General features: G+C 33.2%; 1 protein-coding gene and 1 long non-coding RNA gene across 4 annotated transcripts in view; both read left to right on the forward strand.

Moving 5' to 3' along the window:
• LOC126726289 (probable LRR receptor-like serine/threonine-protein kinase At3g47570) overlaps nt 1-26,025 on the forward strand; it is a 167,207-nt gene that overhangs the window by 87,477 nt on the left and 53,705 nt on the right. The window contains exons 1-4 of one of the 3 annotated variants that reach the window (XR_007655778.1): nt 14,411-16,984; nt 18,275-18,662; nt 19,418-20,804; nt 20,896-20,945. Coding sequence is in view for 2 of the 3 variants with exons in the window: in XM_050431515.1 (XP_050287472.1) it covers nt 16,217-16,984 (768 nt within the window). In the remaining variant the exon portion in view is untranslated. Of the gene's footprint in view, nt 1-14,410; nt 16,985-18,274; nt 18,663-19,417; nt 20,805-20,895; nt 20,946-26,025 lie in introns of those variants that run through there. The other 2 variants (XM_050431516.1, XM_050431515.1) reach the window with 2 other exon arrangements.
• Nucleotides 4,119-9,008, forward strand: LOC126726302 (uncharacterized). The gene is made up of 3 exons (XR_007655783.1): nt 4,119-4,285; nt 6,289-6,383; nt 7,451-9,008. It is a non-coding gene; the product is annotated as an uncharacterized LOC126726302 (long non-coding RNA).

Here is a 26,025-nt window from a genome sequence, read left to right on the forward strand (position 1 = left end):
TCATGGGAGAGAAAGAAGCACTATATTATTGTACTCTGGAAGCATTATATAATTTTATAATACTTCAGTGAAAAATCTTAGTTCTATTATTTTATGTTTTTAATTTTCATGATATGATAGTCATGTTCAAGTTTATTTTTTGAAGCAAAATGGAACCATTCCTTTGTTCTTGCCCTCTTACCTCCGAACATAATGATTGTATATAACGCAAACACTGTCATATCTTAGATGTTCTCTAGGACTCTCATATGTTCCCTTTACTACTTGTTACACTATTTATCATGTTCCCTTACCCACCATTCACAACAAAACACAATGCAAACTTCTCTATGGCACCGTCCATGACTACTCACTTTCTATCTTTGGCTGTGCTTATTTTGTCACACTTCCTTCAGATGAACATTTCCAACTTGAGTCTCATTTCTTAATTATGTTGCTTACTTGGTTATGAACCCAAAAAGACTATCGTTACTACAACCTCATATTCAAATATCTTTGCATCTCCCATCATGTGGAATTTTGGAATCCAACCTGTCTATTGTCTATGGAGTTTCAACCAATCTTCCTCTAATCTTCTATATTCATTGATCCTTCTATCACCCTCTATTGCAAGTCCTTAGAAGAACCTAGTAGGGATGCCAGCTCAAGGAATACTCCTTTTTAGGTCATTCTCAATGTATTTGATGTGTTTAATTTTGATCTTGCTAATTTACACAATTCTGAGCCTTCCTAAGCTCTTGATATTTGTCACTCTAGTTGAGTAAGATCTTCTTCTTATCACCATAATGATTATTATTGTTTCTTTACTCTCTTCATGAGCATTGTACCTTCCGTGATACTACATTACTACTATTGACCCATTTTTGGCAGAAAGTTATGTTTGATAAGCTTAATGCCTTCCAAGGCATCTATACTTTGAACATGGTTAATTTACCTTATTTGTAAGTCTACAATTGGGTGTAAGTGAATCTACAAGATCAAGACACAGTTCGATGGATCAAAATTCTTAACTTTGTACAAATCCAAATCATAGATGAATTATATAATAGTACAACACAAAATGAAACAATATGAAATTGAAACCAATATAAAACTATAACAACTATCTAAGACAAAAAAATTATAAAATAACTGATATTTCATTGAGAACATATAGATAAAAATTGCACCTTGAATCATTTCCTAAATTAAACATCTCCTATACATTTCGAAAATCAAAACCAAAATCACAATAAGAACAAGATTTATCATACAATAAGATCCAAGTACCTACAACTACAATACTGTGCAATCTATAATTTGAAATGCACATGGTAAGTTTCTCTTTCAATTTGAAGCGAAGTATTCAAAAACTCAAATATAACCTCCACACTTTCTGAGCAACCAAACAAAGACAAAAGCTGACATAATCAAAACTTGCAAAAGGTGAATGAAACAAAGATTGAGCAAAATTTTCATTGAGGTTACATAGAGCAAGATACAATCCTTGTTTTCAAAATCATTTTTTTCGAGAAACAAACAAATCGTAAGGAGAGATATAGTAGTTACCTGATGGATGAGAGAGAAGAGGTCGGACTGGACTAGCAAAAGGCAATTGAGCAATCCATCTTTTTCTTCTTCTTCTTCTTCCACTTCCTTACACCAATCCTCTTTCTCTGAAAAACTGAGATTCTTCATATCCAAGGGTTTTGAGAACCTTCCACCATTATTGTACTTGTTGTTTTTGTTTTTGTTGTTGGATACGTCTCTCAATGGCTTCCTTACCGTCTTCGACTTCGATTTCTCTTCACTTCTCTCTCTCTCTCTCTCTGTTTGAATTTATTGTGAAAGGCGGGCTATTTTTATTTTGTGTGATTTTTCATTGTTCGGAGTAATGAGTCATGACTCGAAGTTGCACTCAACTGAGTTTGCTGAGGCAAAATTGGGAGAAATTATAAGATCCACGTGGTGGACAAGTGATGTGGTCTACCATTCCATTAAAAAATTTCCACCTGTTTAAAATTGTTAGTTAGAAAAAATTTTTAAACAGAAATTAATTACTGACTCAGCAATTTTAAACAAGTGGAAGTTTTTTAGTGGAATGGTGAACAAGTTTCGTGGTCCACTAGAGGACTCTATAATTTCTCCAAAATTGGGTAGGCTCAGACGCTCGGTAGCATAGTTAGTAAAATACGTTATGAGTATAATATGGTAAGTATACGAATGGACATAATTCAGCATTTTTTTAATAAGTACGTTTTAAAAATTCAGCAGAAAAATACGTAAATGGGAAAATAACAGTATAGGTATCTTACGTGAATAATATGTTTATATTTTGAAACTTCGCAAAAAAAATGGGATATATTTGTCATTTTATTTTGAGATAACTAAAATAATCCAACAAATTACAATCATATAGAAATAATCTACTTAACAAAGAAAATTATTTCAATAACCGTATAGAAATTTCTTAACAATCTAACACATTACAGGACAAATACAAATATATTGTATACATAAAAACAATAAATTCAATAAAGCAATACTAAATGATATATAGGTACATGAGAATGGATGCATATATAATATTAGATGAAAGAGATTTAGCAAATAATAATAATAATAATAATAATAATAATAATAATAATAATAATAATAATAATAATAATAATAACGTTTTATTTGTTTCGTTGGAAACCTTCTGTAAATATAGTTTTCCACATTTTCCAGTGTCTGGTAGCATAAAAAAAATTGGTTAATGGAAAACTATCTTTGGTCAACGGAAAACACTAATAAATATAAGGCTTATTTTCTATAGGTTGTTTTCCAAATTTTTTTTTTGAAAAAGCAATCTCTCTCTCACGCGTTGTATCTCTTATAAATATTTTCTTTGTCTGTAGCCGTGGGAAACATAATTTTTTGGTGTATTCTCTCTCTCATGGTAAGCTTTTTCTCTTCCATTTGCTTTTTCTCTCCTCACACTCTCACTATCACTAACTCTAGTCTCTCCTCTTTTCATAGATCTCTCTCTCTCTCTAACTGTCTCTCTTCTCTATTTTCTCCATGTTTCTTTTTCCTTCACTAATCCTTCAATAGCTCTGACTTGCAAAGGAGAACAAATTTGCAGCAGTAATTATTTCATTACTCTCTACCAAAATCCCAATTCTTTGCTTTGAATTTCAAGTTTGATTTTTTTTTCTCCAAGAAATTTTTGGTTTGATGGATTCTAGGCAAAAGTTACTTATTTTTCGTACATAAAGTGCAAATAAATAAATAAATAAATAAAGAAGAAGAAGAAGAAAGAATGAATGAAGTAAAAGATGAAAATTTTAAACATAATGCCTATATTGCTCTAAATTTCTTTTACATGGGACAGTCTTTTCCCTGGACTAATAATATTGTTATATAATGAATGATAATTGTTTAGGGGAATTGTATTTGTTGGCAAATACTTTTTTTTGTTGGCAGATATTTTATGCAAATACTATGTAGTGATGATTTATTATGCAATACATTATGTAAATGCACAATTTAGAGTAATATTGAAGACTTGTGGTTAACCATAGTAGGTAATTAGTATACCAACAAAAAGAGTAGAAAATTAAAAGTTATTGTTATTTATACTTATTGAAAATGTATTCACCTCTCAAATTTATATATATATACACACACACACACACACACACATGCACACACAAATGGTTGATATCTATGTGTGTGTGTGTGTACGTACATACGTTACTGTCTATATATATAACCAAGATGAGTGGTAGAGATCATGAAAATTTGACAACTAATTAATTTTGATTGTATCTATTGTCAAAATTTTAGTATGAAAACCAAATTCATTCTTGATTTTTTATTTATAATGATTACATTAGTTGGTTTACATAATACACATGTTTTAAATTATACAATAAATATTTTTAAAAAATTGCATACCAAACACCAAAAAACATTCTCAAACTCATTTTCAAGGTCGTTACCAAACACTGGAAAATGAGACAGTTTTTTAGAAAATGCTCTTTAGAAAATGAACCATTTTTTAGAAAATGTTAATGCTGAAACGTACAGAACGTAATCATATAATTTAGAAACAATAAAATATACTGTTTATCCCATTACTTTTCTAACAGAAATATCATGACCTCAAGACTGACTTGAACAGAACAGAAAGACATGTATTGAAAGAGATGGGATTTGTTTGTCATGTTGAACATCCTCATAAATTCATATCTAACTACCTTGCCATTCTTGAAACACCTCCAGAACTGAGGCAGGAAGCTTGGAATCTAGCAAATGATAGGTACTTTTTGCAAATTAACTACTCATGGGCAAAAGTTATGCACTTTCTTTTCTTATTATTTGGTTATACATCTAACAAGGGAAATTTGCATCTAAAATTTGTATCCTTCAGTTAAGTTTTACTCTTAAAAAAAGTGTCATTTAGTTTACATATCTATATAGATAGTATTCATAACTACCAAAAAAAAAAAAGTATTCATGGATGTCTTTAGTATCATATAGAATCTACATTGTATAACATTATATTTTTGTAGGAAGTGTTCATAATTCGACTAGTTTGTTTGAGTTTACACTAAATACTCTTTGGACAATGTATAGTGCTTTTATTTTTGGTGGGCTACATAAATCCTTCTTCTCCAATCAGCCCTCTTTAATGCCTTTAGCTCCTTGAATCTATAAGTTGCCTTTTTTTATGTTGCACTGGCCATGCATATAATTTGATGCAGAAGACATCTTGACAGTTATTTGTTTAGTTGGTAGTCACACTGTAGTATGTAAGACAATTGCATTCTTCTATGCTTCAGAATAACAAGTCGAACTCCAAAGCACTCTTCTTTTTTCTTTTTCTTTTTTTTTTTTTTTTTTTTTTTTTTTGTGGTGATTTATGTCTGCTGATTATTGTGGTGTGCTTCTGTTTGTAATGCCTTGTCTCATTTCAATAAAATTATTCATACTTACATAATTATTCTTACTTATATATGTGCTTCTGTTTGTAATGCCTTTAAATATGTGAAACTATGGTAGCTGTGTTTGAGTCAATTATTTTACCTGGTTTCATGCTCAATTTTCTCTTCAACCTTTTTTTCCCCTTTAAACAGTCAAAGGACATTTGAAGATTCATTTTATAGCTGTGTTTAGTACTAGGTATTGTTTTTTCCAGTTGCAACAATATCTATCTCTTTTCAATTTTGAAATTGGGAAAACAAAACTTTTTCTCAGACATTAGAAAGAGAAGTATTTGCCTCCTTGAAGAACTGATAAGTTTGATTATTATGTGAATGTAAAAAGAAAGTTTTGCCTAGTAAGAAAAAAGAATAAACTATTGACTGTCAGAATCCATTATTAGTCAGCTTTGCTGTGACATGGCATTCAGAGATGTGCAGGAATGTCTAAGCTAAAACTGTCTTCTTTGAGTTCTATACCCATATTTTTAACAGGAAAGTTTCTTTAGAATTGATCAAGTGGAGATTCTGTGGAAGACTGCTAGAAATGTTAATTCAATAGCTGCCCCTGGTGGTTGATGCTTAATCACTTTTAAGCTGGCAAGTTGTTTCTCTAAGATAATAACTCACTTTTAAGTTCTATACCCATACCCCAATTTTCTGTTAACTGTCAGACAACATGATTTGGTCTCTCCCTTCTCTCTCTCTCTCTCTTCCATAAAGATAAGTTTAACTTTATCTTCAATCCTTGTAATTTGCAACCTGCCATACGAGATGAAGGGCTGTATAAGCCTGACATGGTAAGATGGGAAACAGAGTTTATATGTGTTGATTTGTTGATAATATGATATCAATGGACAAATTGATTTTGGGAAAAGTGGTTGACTTTGGTATTAAAGAAAAAATTATAGAAAGGTGCCAAATTAAGGGAAGGGGAGCAATTAGAAGAATATCATCAACAAATTAACATATATAAACTCAGTTTTATATATATTCACTTTTTTATATAATTATAGTGTATGGCTGCATTGTTTTTTTTTGGTCAGTAAGATTTCCACCTATGACCTGTCCTGTCCCACCATTTTTACGACCTAAACCAGGCGCCTTGAAAATGGTTAGTAGCGTTGTGGTTTATTGTCTTAAGTAGTCTTAAAATCTAAGTCATGAGTTGATGATACTGTGCTTGAAAGCTGGTCAGAATATGTGTTGTCTTTCATAAAATGATATTGTAATGTAATAATATGATATGGCTGGTAATACCCAAGTTTCCCAATATATCACATTTTGTTTATGTTTTCATTGAGGTGTTTTGGATATTCATTTCTTTTTCATCTTCATTCAGGCATAGGGAATGAGGCAGGATGTAATTCCTTACAAAGATACGCTTTCTGCATTGACAAGGATAGCACATGAGGAAGGCATTCGAGGATTGTACATGTAAGTTCTTGCTTAGTTTGATGTGTATTTTTGAGTTTGCAAATAAACAACTTATATTATAAAATAAAAATAAAAAATTGTTAGAATGATTGAGACCCATTCTGCTCAAAGCGATTACTAAAACATGCTTTCCACATCATTTAATTCAACAAAGAAAATCTTCATACTGTGTTCTTTTTGTTATGATATTTGGTTGGTTTGAAACAGTGGCATTGTTTGGTTTTTTTTTTTTTTTTGATGGGTGGCATTGTTTGGTTTGTTCCTTCATTGGCCGGGATAAGTCATGTTGCCATTCAATTTCCTACATATGAAAAGATCAAGTCTTATATGGCTAGAAGGGGAGGTACATAAAGTTTGATGAGGGCCCCTAGCCAACCTTAATAAATATGGGAATAAGGCTTGGTTGTTGTTGTCGATGACATATATGGTGGTGTTGGTTGTTAATGGTTGCAATGACCAATGATGGTGGAGGTGATGTAGTTGATGCTTATGTGGTCACTTCCTAGCATAAAATTTCATAGTGGTGGCAGTCTCATCAGATTCATGGAGTAGGTGGTGGAGATGTCATTGTGGTTGTTGATGAAACTGGCAGTGTCAAGAATCAACAAAAAATACTTATTTTGAGTAAAAGAAAATTTTTCCTCTTTAGGTTGTGAGAAAGTCCTTTACCATTCATGCTATAATATCCTTCCAAAAATTTAATGCTTTGAAATGCTATCTAAAGATTTAAAAGGCTAGCTTAGTTAATATTAGACCTAGTAATCACAAATTACAATAGCAAGTAAGCAAACCCAAAAATTTTATTGAATTTTGAAATTATGTAAACATAATAGCAAGTTCATCCAAGTCCTTTAGAAACAAAATTATAGTGGCTGAGATGAGCCTTTTGCTATTAATGAAAATTCCAGTATTATTGATTGAAGCCATTTATTACTGATAATAGTCTCAGACTGATTCAGAGAAGAAGATAAAAAACTGACCTTGTTGCAAATAAGTATTGACTATTGGTCTTGAATCCTTTTTATCATTTTTCATGTCATATTATGTTCTGCCATTGACATTTTCAGGAAAAGGAGGCTGGATGAGATAAGATTTCAGCAATACAGCCGAACCTTTATTCAATCATGGATCCTGCAAGGTAAGTGACATATTTTACTATTATAACATAATGTGATGCACTTCAGTGAATGAATATGATGACACATAGGGTTATGGATATCTTGTGGATTTTTTAATAATGTATGTCAATATCTGTGACATTTGTATTTAGGCAATTTCTCTGTTTATGGACCTTAGTGGTGGAAAAAACAAATAGCAAATGTTATGGTGGGAAAGTGGTTAAAGTGATACCCTAAGAAGTTGCTAGCTACTTAACTGTAACTATGCATGTTTATCTTCAAATTAAAACAAGGCCATGCAGGGCATTGGGCCTGCTATCACAAATGACAATCCAGTCGATTGCAAAGTTATAAAATCTGGAACTCTCTCTCTAAATAGAAGATCAGAGTTTTATTGAATCAAAAAAATGAATTGATACAAGCAACTAATCCCAATACAGTAAGGCTATTCTATATATACACGTCAAAGACTAAGTCCCTAAAAATCAGTAAATCAGTTACTAACTATGTTAACTGTACAATAGTGTTTCATTATATACATGACAGTCTAATTATTACAAGCCACGTGTATCGTAATCTCCAAAGCTATGTATGAAGACTTCATGATAAGGTATTGCCTCAATGGTTTCTAACACATCCCTGCAAGCCCACTGGTGCTTTTGCTGCACGCTTGCTCCACAATTGTTTATTGTTGTGGCTGTCCTTGTCTGCTAGTGATGATGCTACTGTGCTTGTACTAGCATCAGTATAGCTACCAACTAGCGTGTGTGCTGTCCTTGACATGATTGTGTGATTTAAAAAAAAAAAAAATTATTTGGATACCAAAGTCCTTTGACTAGCTATGACAATTATCAATTTAAAGAAATGATTTTTAACATGTCTCAAATTGACTAGACTTTACAGAGTCCATGATAATTTAGGGTATAATGAAGGAGCGAGGAATATTTTGGCAACTGTCATGTTCAATACCAGCTCTCTTTCTTCTCTTCTTTTTTTACCTCCTAGTGGAATTTTATATATACTAACTCTTGGTTTCCCTTGAAACAATGTTATCATAATTGAATAAATGAAACTTCCTTATCTTTTTCCAAGTTTGGCATGTCTCAAATTGACTAGACTTTACGAAGTCCATGATAATTTAGGGTATGATGAAGGAGCGAGGAATATTTTGGCAACTATCATGCTCAATACCAGCTCTCTTTCTTCTCTTCTTTTTTTCTCTTGGTTTCCCTTGAAACAACATTATCATAATTGAATAAATGAAACTTCCTTATCTTTTTCCAAGTTTGGCATGTCTCAAATTGAATAGACTTTATGGAGTCCATGATAATTTAGGGTATGATGAAGAAGCGAGGAATATTTTGGCAACTGTCATGTTCAATACCAGCTCTCTTTCTTCTCTTCTTTTTTTACCTCCTAGTGGAATTTCATATATACTAGCTCTTGGTTTCCCTTGAAACAGTGTTGTCATAATTGAATAAATGAAACTTCCTTATCTTTTTCCAAGTCCCAAACTTGATATGAGCCGAAGTTTAAGATGAATTTATTAATTATAATTTATTTTCAATGATAGATACTATAGGTTCATCAAAAAGACACCAATTTGATTCAGTGTAAGTAGGATTTGATTTAAGTCTCTTATTAAAAATACAATTTATCCTCTTAACACGTTAAATTAAATAGCTTAGTGAAAAGTTCAATACACTAATTTAAATTAAATATCTCATTGGGACACATCAATGAAAACTACAATGGTCATACTAGTAAGAAAAGTTCATCAATTCTTTGTTCCTCAGTCACAGGAATATCGGGAAACTCGTAACTTAAATTAAGGCATGGAGTGATTGCTTGTCACTTGAGAGATAGAGGGGAATTTTTCCCCTAGTACATAAAAATATATAATTAAAACTTCTTTATGTGGTGTTGAAAATATCTTCAACAAGCAGGGACGAAACCAAGTGGGAGCCCAAGGGGGCTCGGGGCACCCCTGAGTCCAAAAAAAAAATATTTTTTTTAGTTATAATATTTTTCATTTTTTTAGTTAGGCTCCATTCCAAAACCTTATGCCTCCTTTCTCCACAATAAGTCTAACTAGCCTAACCCAAATAGCAACTATCCAACCAAAAAACTTAACAAAAATAATAAAAATATTCACAATAGTGATTGTATTTTAGTTTTTTTTTTTTAAAAAAAAAAACTATTTTACCACCAAAAAACCAAAAAATCATGTGTTATTGGAGAAGCTAAAACTAAATTTTTTGCAACTACAGTAAACTAGTATAAATACCAGTTGACTCTAGTAAGTTGTTAAAAATAAAATACAATATTTTATTAAGATTATATCTCTTCATTTAATTAAAAAAAATCAAATTCTCTCGCTTTCTTTATTCTTTTAAGGAATTGTTTATATTATTTTAAATGGAGTTATAAAAAAAGTAGAACATTTGATATTTTGTGTATTGTAAAGTAAGGTGGTAAAATAGAAAAAGTAACTTTTTGAGGTGCTAAAAGCTAAAATTTTTAGCATCAACAATGTAAATGAGCTTCAACCAAAAAAAAAAAATCCTAACCAACCTAGTACTAAAAAAAGAAATTATTTTGTTTTTGTTGGTAAATGATTGCATCTTAATGTATTTAAAAATAACGATTTTCAATTTTTATAAATGGATGCCTATTTGGAGTTTTTTTTTTTTTTTTTTTTAATACTCTAGCCCCTGCTAACTTTAAATCTTGGATCCGTCCTTGTCAACAAGAATAAAAAAGAAAAGAAAAGGTTTTTCCACTAAAAGAAGATGAAGCACAATTTTGTGGTAGTGGAACAATATCAACATCAATATCACAACAACAATATTTGGCATTAGTGCATAAGTCATCATGATAATAATTTGACAGTTATTAAGGGTTTTTTTAGTTAAATTAATCACACGATAGCATTTCTCTTTAAAAAAAATCACACACTAGCACGCTTGTTATAAATTACTCCAAATTTGATTGGTGATAAATTTTAGGTTTCGGAGGGTATTTATGTCATGTTTTAGGTTTAAGGGGTATTTTGGTAAGTTTTTAGGCTAAATGGGTGTTTTGGTCTTTTTAGTGGGTTTTTGGTATTTTAGAGTCCGATTTATAGAAATGATACTTAGTCATAATTGGGTCTAATTGGGTAACTAGTTAAAATCCTAAAAATATTAATGTTAATTGAGTTTAATTGAGATAATACCCATTTAATCTAATTAATAATTGGATAGGTTTGAATTTTATTTAAATAGGTAAATTTGGGTGGGCAAATAAGTTTGGACCCCTATACAAGTTAAGCCGTGAAATTAGACCAGCAGACCATCATTGACTTAACTTTTCTTCAACGTCAGACTGAATAATAAGTCTAAATTTACTTGGATTTTAACAATTGCAATTTAAGTGGTCAAGCTCTATGATTCCATGTTTCTGGTAAGTCCACAATTACTTGGCCATTATTCATTATAATAGACATAAACTGTATAAGTCTCGTGTGATAGCCCTCTGATACTCCAAACTCCAAAGAGCCTTCTATGTCTCCCTTCACACTCATGATGCTAATTAAAAGGCGATCCATTCTCCTGCTCTTGGTTTTTCTTTTAGTGCAGCCATGCATACTTCACTTGTCCCACTCTTCCAACAACTTTACAGATCAATCAGCTCTCATTGCCTTCAAATCTGAAATCAGTTCTCATCCAAATGATACTATCTTCTCTGCTAGTAACTGGTCCACATCAGCAAACTTTTGTGAGTGGTTTGGGGTCTCTTATAAGTTTGAAACACAGGCAATAAGTTATGGGTTGTGTTATGCCCGTTAATACTTAGCTTTTTTGCAGTCTTTTACCTGGCTTTTATGTGTTTTTTATCGGATGTGGGTTAGCTTTATTGGAAAAGAGAAAAATAATAAAGAGACCAAAATGCCCTCATTCACGTCTCTCACAGTCTCACCAACTCAGGCATAGTCAAGCACTCAAGCGTCTCACACAGGAAAACAACACCAAACATAAAATAAAATAAAAAAACTAAAATCACAATCCTCAGGAAACAACCAGCATCAGTAGATCCAAAAAAAAAAAAAAAAAACTCATCTCACAGAAAAACAACCAACATTAGTACATCCAAAAAAAAAAAAAAAAACCCATAAGAACATATGAGAGAACATAAAATTTTTTTGAGGGAGACGAACTGGGTTGATGGAGGGGAAATCAAGGAGGAGACGAATTGAGTTAGAAAAGAAAGTTGTGAAAAAAAAAAAAAATAGAAGACAAGGAAGTTCAACCAAGAGTTTCATATGGGAGAAAATTTTAAAAGATGAGAGGGAGAAGCAGAAAGGATGGGTAAGTGTAAGGGTGAAACAAAACGTGTGGTTGAGAAAAAAAGGAGAAGTAAAAATAAATAAGTTAAAGTAAAAGGTGGCTTGATGGGATACGTGTCTATCATGGAAGGAATTTTACAAAATAAAAATTACAAATTGTATTACAATACAACATATTATCACAAAATTTTCACAATAGTTGAGTTGTCAAATTTTTCATATGTGAAAATAAAATAATAAAATATTAGATTAGGATTGACCACAACTAAAAACAAAAAATATTGTGAAAATATTGTCACATTTTATTAATAAATTTTTTAAATTCCAAATTTTTGTGGATTACAATTATGCATAATAATATATGCACTTTATTTCCTCAAAAAATAAATTATGCATAATAAAATATAAGTTTTTGTGGTTTTTGTGCTATATAAAAACAGGAGTTTAAAAATATTCTATGATAAATCACAACTAAAATAAAATTACAATACCTTCATGAAGTGGTTCTTTGAAGTTAAAGCAATCTTTTACAACTACATTCCCATCCATTAGTGCTACAATATACATGTATCAAAAATAAAAATTAACAACATATTAATTTTAACCTATTTTTTAAAAATAACTATGAATCAACTAAAATACAATAGTGGTACCTTGTTTAATTATTCCTCAATCTTTTATTGACATTTCTTCATCTCTTCTTCTCTTTGATATTGGTAAAGTAAAAGAAAGTGGATGGTAAAATATTGGTAAAATAAGATTTGGTGGAAAATAAAAAGTGGAAGGGAGAGAAATGTGTTAAGAGGGCAATTTTGTCCAAAGAAAAAAGTGCCCTCAGCTGGTGCCAGCCGTGTCTCATATTAAGAGGGCAAATTTGTCCAATTTTTCCTCACAAGTCATGTCATGCTTTTTCCCTAGCTTACTCAATTTTTTTTATTTATGTGGGACGCACTTAAGGAGAACCTTAACAAACAAGCACCGAAACATTCTCCATAAACATATACTGTAGAAGTCTCTTGTGAGTTGTGATAGCCTCTGATACTCCAAACTCCAGAGAGCCTTCTATGTCTCCCTTCACACTCATGATGCTAACTAAAAGGCGATCCATTCTCCTGCTCTTGGCTTTTCTGTTAGTGCAGCCATGCATACTTCACTTGTCCCACTCTTCCAACAACTTTACAGATCAATCAGCTCTCATTGCGTTCAAATCTGAAATCAGTTCTCATCCAAATGATACTATCTTCTTTGCTAGTAACTGGTCCACATCAGCAAACTTTTGTGAGTGGTTTGGGGTCTCTTATAAGTTTGAAACACAGGCAATAAGTTATGGGTCGTGTTATGCCCGTTAATACTTAGCTTTTTTGCAATCTTTTACTCGGCTTTTATGTGTTTTTTATCAGATGTGGGTCAGCTTTATTGGAAAAGAGAAAAATAATAAAGAGACCAAAATACCCTCATTCACGTCTCTCATGATCTCACCAACTCAGGCGTAGTCAAGCACTCAAGCGTCTCACACAGGAAAACAACACCAAACATCTTACGGGAAACAACCAACATAAAAAAATATATTTAAAAAAAAAAAAAACTCATCTCACAGAAAAACAACCAACATCAGTACATCCAACAAAAAAAAAAAAAACCCATAAGAACATATGAGAGAACATAAAATTTTTTTGAGGGAGACGAACTGGGTTGATGGAGGGGAAATCAAGGGGGAGACGAATTGAGTTAGAAAAGAAAGTTGTGAAAAAAAAAAAATAGAAGACAAGGAAGTTCAGCCAAGAGTTTCATATGGGAGAAAATTTTAAAAGATGAGAAGGGAGAAGCAGAAAGGATGGGTAAGTGTAAGGGTGAAACAAAACGTGTGGTTAAGAAAAAAAGGAGAAGTAAAAATAAATAAGTTGAAGTAAAAGGTGGCTTGATGGGATACGTGTCTATCATGGAAGGAATTTTACAAGATAAAAATTACAAATTGTATTACAATACAACATATTATCACAAAATTTTTTTTATTTATGTGGGACGCACTTAAGGAGAACCTTAACAAACAAGCACCGAAACATTCTCCATAAACATATACTGTAGAAGTCTCTTGTGAGTTGTGATAGCCTCTGATACTCCAAACTCCAGAGAGCCTTCTATGTCTCCCTTCACACTCATGATGCTAACTAAAAGGCGATCCATTCTCCTGCTCTTGGCTTTTCTGTTAGTGCAGCCATGCATACTTCACTTGTCCCACTCTTCCAACAACTTTACAGATCAATCAGCTCTCATTGCCTTCAAATCTGAAATCAGTTCTCATCCAGATGATACTATCTTCTCTGCTAGTAACTGGTCCACAACAACAAACTTCTGTGAGTGGTTTGGGGTCTCTTGCAGCCGACGCAGACAGAGAGTCACAGCCTTGAACCTTTCCTATGTGGATCTACACGGCACCATCTCCCCTCATATTGGCAACCTCTCCTTCCTAGTCTCACTTGATCTTGAAAACAACAGCATCTCTGGTTTTCTGCCACATGAGATTGGTAATCTACACCGCTTGAGGGAACTTCGATTGTCAAACAACCTATTGGAAGGTAGTATTCCTCCGACTCTACATAATTGCCAGAAGCTTGAAGTTTTATTTCTTTATGGAAACAAATTAAATGGTAGCATACCTAAAGATTTAGGCATGTTACCAAGGGTTCGCGAAATAGACCTTAGTTTAAACTATCTTATGGGTACAATTCCATCGTCCCTCGGCAATATGTCATCATTAGAGTTCTTGACTTTGGAAGCCAATAGCCTCACCAATGCATTTCCTCTTGTCATCTTTAACTTGTCTTCTCTAAAGAATATTGCTATTACAGAAAATAACCTCTCAGGAACCCTTCCGGTGGATCTTTGTAGCCATTGTCCTAATCTTCAAGAACTGTATATTTCCAAAAACAAATTCAGCGGTAAGCTCCCCTCACAGTTTAATAACTGCAGAGAGCTTTTAGAATTATCTCTATCATACAATATGTTTGATGGAAGTATTTCAAAAGGTTTTGGGAGTTTAAAAAAGCTTGAAGTCCTCTATCTTGGAAGTAACAACTTAATTGGAAACATTCCTCCTATCATAAGCAATTTATCGATGTTACAACAGTTTGGTGCTGGAAGTAACAACATTAAAGGAAGCGTGCCAGGTGATTTATGGCGTCTCCAAAATCTGAATGAATTGGAAATTGGTGATAACGATCTCACTGGGACAATACCCCAAAATATTTTCAACATTACCTCTCTACAAGTACTCCAATTGTCGTTTAATTCCTTGTCTGGAAATCTTTCATTCGATACTAGGATCCCTTGCCCTAATCTTGAAATCTTGTATCTTGGTGTCAACAACATTAGCGGTCGTATCCCATCATATCTTTCAAATTGTTCCAACCTCATCCGAGTAGATTTATCTGCAAATTTACTCTCTGGGCCTATACCTAGAAGTCTTGGAAACTTAAAATATCTCAAACTCTTGGGTCTAGGTGATAATCAACTAACAGAGGAGTCTGGGCATCAAGAACATAGTTTTCTTACATCTTTAACCAGTTGCACATCTTTAGAGAGGCTATATATTGACCTCAATCCCTTGAATATTACAATTCCGGAAACCATTGGAAATTTTTCAGCTTCCCTTAAACACATTGGTGCAAGTCAAAGCCAAATAAAGGGTCAAATTCCAATGGGAATCGGTTCCTTGAAAAATTTGACCTTGCTTGATTTGAGCTATAACAATTTGTCCGGAAATTTACCGTCAACATTAGGGGGATTAGAGGAATTGCAAAGATTGCATCTTAGAGGCAATAATATTGGAGGAAACATTCCAGAAGAGCTTTGTCAGCTAATCAAGCTGGGAGAGCTATTTCTCTCAAATAACAAAATTTCTGGACCCATCCCGAATTGCATTGGAAACCTCAATCTTTTGCAGAGATTAAACTTGAGTTATAACAAACTGACATCATCAATCCCGTTGAATGTGTGGAATCTTGAAAATTTGTTGTTCTTGGATTTATCATCAAATTCCCTCTATGGATCTTTGTCTCCAAACATGAAAAAACTCAGAGCTATTGAGTACTTGAATTTATCTCATAACCAAATTACTGGAAAAGTTCCAAGTATCATTGGTGCTTTTGAAAGTCTTAGTAATCTTGATTTGTCAAAGAATTCATTTCAAGGAGACATTCCAGATTCTTTTGGGCAAATGAAAGGAATGGATCTGCTGGACCTCTCTAACAATAATCTCTCAGGTGCAATTCCTAAGTCTCTGGAGGCACTTCGATTTCTCAAGTATTTGAATTTGTCATTCAATAAGTTATCAGGAGAGATACCATCTGGTGGACCTTTTGCAAACTTCAAGGCAAGATCATTTTTAGGTAATGAAGCACTTTGTGGGAATTCAATTTTTGGAGTTCCACCTTGCACGAGTCCCAGTTCTAAAGGAGCAAGGATGAAACAACTTTTGCTCAAATATATTATTCCCAGCATGGCATCAATTATAATCTTTGCAATGCTTGTCATTATGCTAAGAAGACATCCACAATATAACATGCAAATTCCAAGTTCACTTTTCACATTACCTACAGTGGATTGGAGAATGATATCATATCAAGAACTTTGTCGTGGGACAAACAACTTTTGTGAAAGCAACTTGCTTGGAATTGGAGGGTTTGGTACTGTGTACAAAGGGATACTGTCTGATGGGACTACTGTTGCTGTAAAAGTTCTAAACCTGCATTTGGAGGATGCTTTTAAAAGTTTTGATGCTGAATGCAAGGTGTTAAGGGCATTACGACATAGGAATCTAGTTAAAGTCATTAGTGTATGCTCCAATCCCCAGTTTAAAGCTTTGGTGTTGCAGTACATGTCAAATTATAGCCTTGAAAAGTGGATATACTCTCACAACTACTGCTTGAATCTTGTTCAAAGAGTAGGCATTATGGTTGATGTTGCATCGGCATTAGATTATCTCCATAATGGTCAATTAGAATCCGTGGTGCATTGTGATTTGAAGCCAAGCAATATTCTTTTGGATGAGGACATGGTTGCACATGTTGGAGACTTTGGCATTGCAAAGATTTTAGCTGAAAACAAGGACGCAACCCAAACCAGAACCATTGGTACAATTGGCTACATCGCACCAGGTATACATGAAATCACCTCAATTCATTTAATTTCTTGGCTAATTTCGTGAATAACATTAGTAGTGGCTAATTTTAGGAATAAGAATGTATGGTAGTTCAAACCAGCTCGTAATCTAGTTGCATTAGATTAATAATTTGTTTTATCTAGTCAAATACAATTTAATTCAACAAATACAATTTAATCCAATAGTACTTCAATACTAGTCTCGTAAATGCATCCATGGTATTGATATGGCTTATTGCTCAGTCTATGTAAAAAAGAAAAAAGCCTCACATTTTACCTAATAAATCTCAAAAACCTCCTACATCAACCAATGTAAAATTGTGCAAAATTCTACTTTTGCTACAGTGTAAATATACACAGTTCTATAGCTTTGCAAATGCATATTTTAATAATTCTTTACTTCACCCCATGAGGAAGAGAGAGATATGAATTAAACTAATAATAAAAAAATTAGTAAAGAAATAGTATTTTAATAAAAAGTAGTGTAAAATAGATAATTTAATGTTGGGTGTTTTGAAAAGTGGGTATGTAATATAGAAAAAAAAAATAGGTTCATATACTAAAATAGAAAACTTTTGAACAAGCTAATGCAAATGTTCTCCCTGTTTATAGCCATCAACAATATACAAAGGTATTACTCCAAAAAAAAAAAAAAAAAAAAAACAATATACAAAGGTAATGATCTCAATAGATTAGTTTTCCTAAATTGACTATAAAAGTTTAGTTATGGTGATCAATCTCCAAGGCTCATTTTGAAGTCTAACTTAAATGAAGACACAAATGAATATGTAGATATGAAGGAGTGTTCATATTCGGCTATATAACATATTAAGGACACAAATTTCTTCATAAATTGTCAATAAAAGTTTTACATAGACATGCCACTAATACCAATTTTATTATTTACAAATCACAACCTGCCACATTAATGATTGTGAAAAAAGTACATTACATTATGCGTTAAGCCAGACAATCATTCCTAATAACAAAGTTAAACCATAAGGACATAATAGCAAATGGACACATAAAGAATTGGTTAAGGTACAGTTGAACCAAAAATAAATAAATAGAAAAATCTAGCATACACATATATATCAATTGATGGATTATGAATGGATACAGTTAAAATCTTTTTTTTTTTTTTTTTTTTTTTTTTAAATCCTTGTATGAATGGGGTGTAGGTATGTGTACCCACTAAAAGTTTTTGTTTGTATAGTTTTTACTTTGTTTGGACAAACATGTGGATCATTAACTTAAAATTTTGTTGACATATATGAGTATGACAGAGTATGGTTCTGAAGGGAGAGTATCCACCAAATGTGACATTTATAGCTATGGGATAATATTGTTGGAGATGATCACAAGAAAAAAACCTACCGATGAAATGTTTGTTGGAGAACTAGGTATGAGGCAATGGATTGCTTCACTTCCTGACAGAATGGAAGTTGTGGACGATGGTTTGCTTTGTATAGAAGATGGAAGAGATGTAACTGTCATGCAAACTATCCTTTCATCTATCTTGGAATTAGGCTTGAGGTGTTCTGAAGAATTACCAGATGAAAGACTTGAAATCAAGGACGTGGTGGCCAAGGTTAACAAAATCAAATTGGCACTACTTGGAAACAGAAATAGGGGTGTCTGATATTTACGCTATTGCTCAAGTTTTTTCTCAAGGTGTAATTTTGTTACCCTAGTTTCATATGTCATCTAATTTTATAAGCTTTACAAGTAGTATGTTACTCAGGACCAAAATCAGTCAAAATTATCTCAAGTAATTAGTATTTGTAGTTAATATGCCAAGCTTTTAAATTATTGAATAAAGATATTCGGTTTGACATTCTAAAATGTTTTTGAATAAGAAAATCTATACTCCTAGTTTCAATAGGAAAAGAATGTCAAACGAAAAATTTCATACTCCACGCCCACAATGCGTGTGGTTGTATGTGCTTATAGCAACTATAAGAAGGGCATTGGTACCAACTGTATGAAGGACCGACAAATTCAATTACACAAATGTTTGCTGGCAATAAGTTGAGCACTTTTTTTTTTTTTTTTTTTTTGCTTAATAACCTAAGCATGATTTGAACGAAGGTTTAGCTTGAACTTGATCTTCTAGAATTTAGCAAAAAGAAGCCCTTTAGTGAAAATATGGGCTAACTCGTGGGGTACATAGCATCATAATGCCACCATAAAAATACCCTTTCCTTAACAAAATAAAAATCAATCTTAACCCCATGTGGTATTGTTTTATGTGTTAACTAGTTAATTGTGACACTTAACCCACTAGGCTTTTGAATATTTTACAAAACCTCCGTGTGGTATATTTTGTGAAAATAATATCGAAACTTATAGTTGCTTTCCCCCAAAGTCAGTCTCCTTATTCTATTCTTTACAGAATGAAAGTTTTTGGTGACTTTCTTTACTTTCAGATATGAGGAGGAGATGAAGTCTGCAGCAGATTTTGTGGAACCCGCCAAGCTTTACACAGCCAAACCCCATGGCTCTCTCTTTTGATTTTCCTTTGATGTGTGCACTGTTGAGATTGTTTGTGACTTTGTATTTCTGGAATGTGGTTTTGATTTAGCTTTCAACATGGGTTTGGAAATGAGGTAGTCTTTGTGGTGGCAGTTTGTTGAAGAAAGTTGGGTTTTGGAATAGATTAGTGTAAGAAAGGCGAAGACATGTTGGGTCTTTTAATTGAATTTTTTTTATAATTGCAATCTGTTATAAGTTCTGTCATTTGTATTTGTCAAAGACTAAATTATTGTTAAATGGTGCATAAAAAATAATTTTTTCTTACCAACTCCTGGTTAATTAACACTTACTTGATAGTGGCTACTAGCTACTTTATATTTGTTAGGGGTGTCTCTTTCTTTAGAGAATTTATTAGCTGAATGCAATTACTTTCCCCTGTATTCTGTATGATAGGAGGCTTTGTATTGTTTTTAATTTCGGTATAATAAAAATATGAAATTAATAAAAGGCACCTTTAATACTTCACTATTTTGTATTGGCGAGGATGGTTGTTTTCTGATTTAAGAAATGAGCTTGGTTGGTTCTATTAGTACTTTACCATTTAGTATTGATGAGTTTACCACTTAACTGAGTTTATTGTTATCTTCAGGCCAATTAATTTTGGGAAGTTTCTAAGTCAATTATAGTACTTTTGATTGTTGAGTTTTTTTAGTCATTATTCTTTCTTTGTCTCTAAAAAAATCAGGTTTCCTTTATGTTTAAATATCTTCTATTTTCTGTTTGGTAATATATTCTTTTGATATACAATATAGGCTTTACCTTTTGGTGCTTATCTTACATGCATCCCATGTTCTAGGATTGTGCCCTGCATTGCGCCTTTTCTAAGAAAATGTTTTACCTATAAAAATACAAAGTAGCATACAATGTATACTTCTTTTTAGGGGGATGTCTTCATTTTCATTTGTTGGCTAATGTGTGTCCTCTCTCATCGTCTCGTGCTCAGCTTCCTCCCAATGCAGGTACATCAATTATTGATGGCTTGAAGAGATTGTACATTGAAAAGCCAAAGCCACTAGAAGTTGCATATATTTTATTTGGCTAGTTCCATATTAATCTTTTAAACTAGAGGCTGTGGTTTGCAAAATGGAGATATTTAGATCTTTCTAGTTTTGCTGTCAAGTGTACACTCTAGATTTTAAGGCCTCTGTAGCAGAGGATTGATTTTTATTTGCATTTTTGCAGACAAATAGTGATTTTGATGCTAAACCCATGGTCTTTTGGGTCAATATTCAACTGGAAAGACAACTTTTATAAAACATTTGCTAAAAATGAACTACCCAGGTTAGTTAAGTTTTTTTTGCTGTTTGTCCCGTCTGATTTGTTAATATGACTGGATCACAAAGATAAATGTCCCTTTAACATGTATGAACAGATGCTCACATTGGACCAGAGCCTACAACAGATGGATTTGTTGTTGTTATGGTATCACAAGTCACCCTCACTTTCCTCTGTTATTTATGAAGGCTAATTAAGTTTAAGTGGACTATAGAAATGTTTTAAACTACTTTGTTTTAGGCAGAAACTACCATGTGCATATTGTTGTTTTCCACTGTTGTTATTAACATGTATATTTTGTAGGTTACTGTTGCACTTGGATGTCATTTCAATGTCTCAAGTTGTTTGAGAATTATCACTCCCAAGTCATAATTGCCAAAGAGTGTCTCCTTCCCCAATCTCCCCCCACCCCCCGCGGGGCTCCCCCTCTATTTTTTATTTTTTCCTCCTCTTCAGACACTAAGTGTAGATCTGACAAGTTGTAAACAGGGCTTTCCGAACAGCTTTTCTTTTGGGAAAATATTCAACCCCCCCACTGTGGTTTCCCTTAAGAAAACCGAACCTCATGAATTTTTGAGTGTAACACTTAACCCATGTGGTATTGTTTTATGTGTTAATTGGTTAATTGTGTGATACTTAACCCCCTAGGCTTTTGGATATAACACAAAATCTCCCTGTGGTATTTTTTGTGAAATAATCTGGAAACTTATAGTTGCTTTCCCTCAAAGTCTGTCTTCTTATTCTATTTTTAAATAATGAAAGTTTTTGGTGACTTTTATTTTATACAGAATTTTTGGTCATGGAATCTTGCACGGATAATTTCCTCTGAAATGATTTGTTGCCATATAGGTAATTTCCTCTCATTTGCTCTCACAGTGTTTCTTACTAGTTAGTTCTATGCAACTTAGGCTGTGTTTGGTTGCCGTAAAACGTTTTCCAGAAAATACATATTTTCCGGAAATGCTAATTTCTGGAAAAGGAAAATATTTCTGTGTGTTTGGTTGTATTTCAAAAAATTTTCCGGAAAATATTTTCTAGTGTTTGGAAAAGAAGAAAGGAAAACACAAATCAGAAAACACAACCCAGAAAACACATCCAGAAAACCCAGAAAACACAAATCGAAGGCGATCTCGCCGGCGCGATCGCGTTCGCGAGATCGCGATCTCGCCGGCGCGATCTCGCTAAGGCGAGATCGCGCGAAGGCGAGATCGCGATCAACGTCGCGATCTCGCCTTCGCGAGATCGCGGTCGACGCTTCGCGAGATCGCACCGTCGATCGCGATCTCGATCCGGCGCGATCTCACGAAGGCGAGATCGCGATCGACGGCACGATCTCGCGAACGACGCTTCGCGAGATCGAGCAGTCGATCGCGATCTCGATTCGACGCGATCTCTCGAAGGCGAGATCGCGATCGACGGCGCGATCTCGCGAAGCGTCGATCGTCGTCGTCGGACTGGTCTTAGGACTGGAGATCCGGCGCGGACTGGTCTTCTCCCTCGCGCGCGCGCGCTCTCTCTCTCTCTCTCTCTCTTTTCCGGAAATCCTTTGAAGTGAAAATAGAGCCGGTAATTGATTTCCGTGGTCAAAGGGCTTTTTTTTCGGTCAACGGATTTCAATTTCCGGAAAATAGAATTTTCCGGACCAACCAAACACACCTATTTTCCGGAAAATCATTTCCGGAATGCGTTTGAAGTCGATTCAAACGCAGCCTTATGACCATTTTATCTTCTTCTGTTGGTTTTTGTCTTCTCTGTTTTCTTCTTGTGTTTCTTTAATATGTTGTGTGATTCCATGATAGTTGGCATTCTCATCTGTGGCTCCCTGTGAACATTGTTTCGTTTTTATTGATCATACTTGACAAGTATCCTTTAGTATATATAGCTTTTATTACAATATGAGAAACATACCTTAGCTAAATGGGTGATCTAAAAATTGAGAAAAAACTGGTTTTTAGCATGCTGTTGTGAGTTCTCCACTGATGATCTTACATAGCCTATGTAGCAAAAACTATTAGAAAATATTGTGTGAGTTAGAATTAGTAAAATTGGGTACAAGATGAAAAATAGAGACCCGTTAAGAAAACTTTTTGTACCATTATTTCTGAATGTTCATGTTCCTTTGGAGTATGGTTTCTATAGATGCTGAAGTTCTAAATGGTCATATATGGTTAATTTTCCCCCCATTGTTTAATGTGGTGTCTTTGGAGGGAAAGAAATAGTAGGTGTTTTGAAGATAATGAGAGATCCATACCAGACCTCAAGTTATTTTTCTTTAGAACTTTATTGGATTGGTTGGTTGCTTTGCGAAACCAATCATTCACCTCTTTCCTTGATTTTCTTGATTCTTGTAATTTTGTACTTGATTGTTTACCCTTGTACACTCCTTGTGTACTAGGGTGTCTCTTTTTGATATTAATAAAACTTATTATTTATCAAAAAGTTCTAAATTTGTACCTTTTACATTCATCATGTTGATTCTCCCCTCCACCCCCCCCCCAAAAAAAAAAAAAAGAAGAAATCATCTAGTTTCTAAATCTTGAGTCTAGTTGTTGCCTCCTTATAGGAAGTTCTAGGATTTCTTCTAGTGGGAACTACAGACAAATCTTCTTCTCTGCCTTTTGATTTTTGCTTCTGCCGCTGCATAATCATGTCTCAAAGCTGAAACAATATTTGGGCTGAAATTTATGAAACAATAAGTATTGTCTAAAACTCTGGGAGGAGTTGTTTTCTTAGTATCTAGGATAGTGCAACCCTCCCACAATCTGGTTCATCTTAATAATTTGGTTGCCTTTTTTTCCAGGCATTACACATCTTTCGTATTTGTTAAATTGGGGGTCTAGAAGAAGACCTAGGTTTTCTTGGCTAGATTTCAGCCTGATCTAGTTTATCTGATAGCTGGGAGCTTGTGTTTCTCCAATTGGTCTAAGATCTAGTATAATCTAAGAGATGTTATTCTAGATTCAATATATGATGATGATGATCCTTCTCTTTCTAACCCTTCTTGATGTCTTCATCACACTTAGTTAAATTGTAATATCCTACTACTAAAATTTTATTGTATTTTATAGACAACATTCCTATGATTAACAAACTTTACATGTTTTAATATGACTAATACATAAAATACTCCCTAGCATTGCGCGGGTTAAATGCTAGTTTATACAATGGAAGTAACTTATTTATATCTCGGTTTATAGAATCAATTTGATTTTGTTCATATTTTAGTTATGTTGCTGAATATAGAATGTTTGGATTCTTATGCTGCTTTTGACTTGTATTAAAATAATTAAACATTAATTTTCCAATTAAAAAAAAAAAGTGTGATGGGTTGATTTTGTTGTGCCTTAACAGGTTGATATGCACAAGCATGCTCATTTGTGTGGACTTTCCGATAGATTTGATTGGTTGTTGTTTCCCCTTTGTTGTAGTAGCTTACTGTCTCCAATTTTGTTGCCTCCATACTTTGAAAATTTTAGTCATCCTCCTATTTGTTCAATGCTGTTTAAATGGTTCTGACTATTTGGATTTTGATGCTAAATATAAGTTCAATTATTAAAACTAGCGACAAGTAAGCATGAGTAAGTAAAGTTTTGTATCAGTAAGGTTTTGTATCAGTAAGCATTAGTAACAACAACAGTGCAGCATCAACAATTGTTACTAGACACCATCAGCTTATTATAAGAGGCAGTTTATTAGTAAAGTTTTGTGTCATCTTTGTAATTGAAGGTTAGAGTCATTTGCGTATTAATTGATTGTGTCATGTGCTTAATCCTTGATTAGTTTGAAGCCATGTGCTTAAATGTTTGTTAGCTAGAAATTATTCACTGACTTGCCACCCCTTTGGGATCATGTAAAAGCTCTCCAAGTTAGCCATCATATTGCTGAGATGCACCTTTCGTACTTTCACTTGTCCTTGTAAGCTTGTCTGATGGCTATGGTTAATTTTGCAGCTTAAAGATCAAGTGCAACTCTGTAAAGAACAAGAGGCACTGTTACAGGTCATAAACATTTGTTCATGCCATTAAATTTGAACTTAAAATGCATTTAGCGAAATTTCTATTATTTTTTTATTATTTATATTTACTTCATATTTAATTCAACTGTTTGCATTTCTTAAGAATGCTATTTTGAGGATTCACTGTTTTTGTTTCTGAGTTGTACGGTGCCTAAAAACACCCCGTTGAGCTGATAGGTCTGACCAAATGTTTGCATCCTTATGACGTAGTTTTGGTTATAATCTCAACTTTCAAGGCTTCTCAGAATACTTTACATTTTCTTTTCCTTTTTTTTTTTTTTTTTTTTAAACAAAAAACTTCAACCCTTTCATATTCTGTCTCTTTGTGAAAACCTCAACTAAGATGGCCCAATAACTATCAGTGACAACTGTCCCCTATTTGAATATTCATGCTGGAACATCAATATCAATGAAAAATACAATTTGTCGCTCCAATGCGTTAAATAAATAGCTCAATGGAAAGTTTAACACATCAAATGAAATTAAATATCTCACTGGAACATCAATGAAACATACAAGTTGTCGTCCCAACACGTTAAATTAAATAGCTCAATGAAAAGTTCAACATGTTAAATAAAATTAAATATCTCACTGGAACAAAGATCAATTGAAGTGCAACTAGAATAACAAATATAAAATCTTATTTTTATCAAAGTTTTACATGCGTGCAACCACTCAAAGGTTCTCTGAGATTGATCTTAAGAAGTTGCATTAGATCATATGACTTTTTGACGGCATTCCTATTTTTACGTTACTTGCCGTGGTCCCAATGGCAGTAAATATTCATAACTCCAAGAGTAATTCTTATTATAATATAGGGGGTGGGGTTCAAATCACCAATATGAAGCACCACAAAATGTTAATGGACTATCACTTCAACCCATACTTATTATGGATCTACATTTGATGCTAGTAAAACAATGGATGAGATTGAAAATTAAAATTCACTTTTAATTTTATTCTTTAGATCAAAATATTTTTCTCAACCTTTCAACGTTTCACCTCTCTACTTTTCAAACTTCTACATCAGATCTCACAATTCCATTATAAATGCATCATGAAATTAATTATTGATCGAGATATAAATCCAATTCCTACTAATATAATTATACTATGTGCCAAATTAAATAGAGAACTGACTTGCTAGCTACAGGGCAGAGTTGATTTTTCTAGTCATCAAATAATTTTTCTCTTTGATTGTGGAGGGTGGTT

Source organism: Quercus robur, chromosome 5, assembly GCF_932294415.1.
Source record: "Quercus robur chromosome 5, dhQueRobu3.1, whole genome shotgun sequence".
In the NCBI taxonomy this organism is placed as follows: domain Eukaryota; kingdom Viridiplantae; phylum Streptophyta; class Magnoliopsida; order Fagales; family Fagaceae; genus Quercus; species Quercus robur.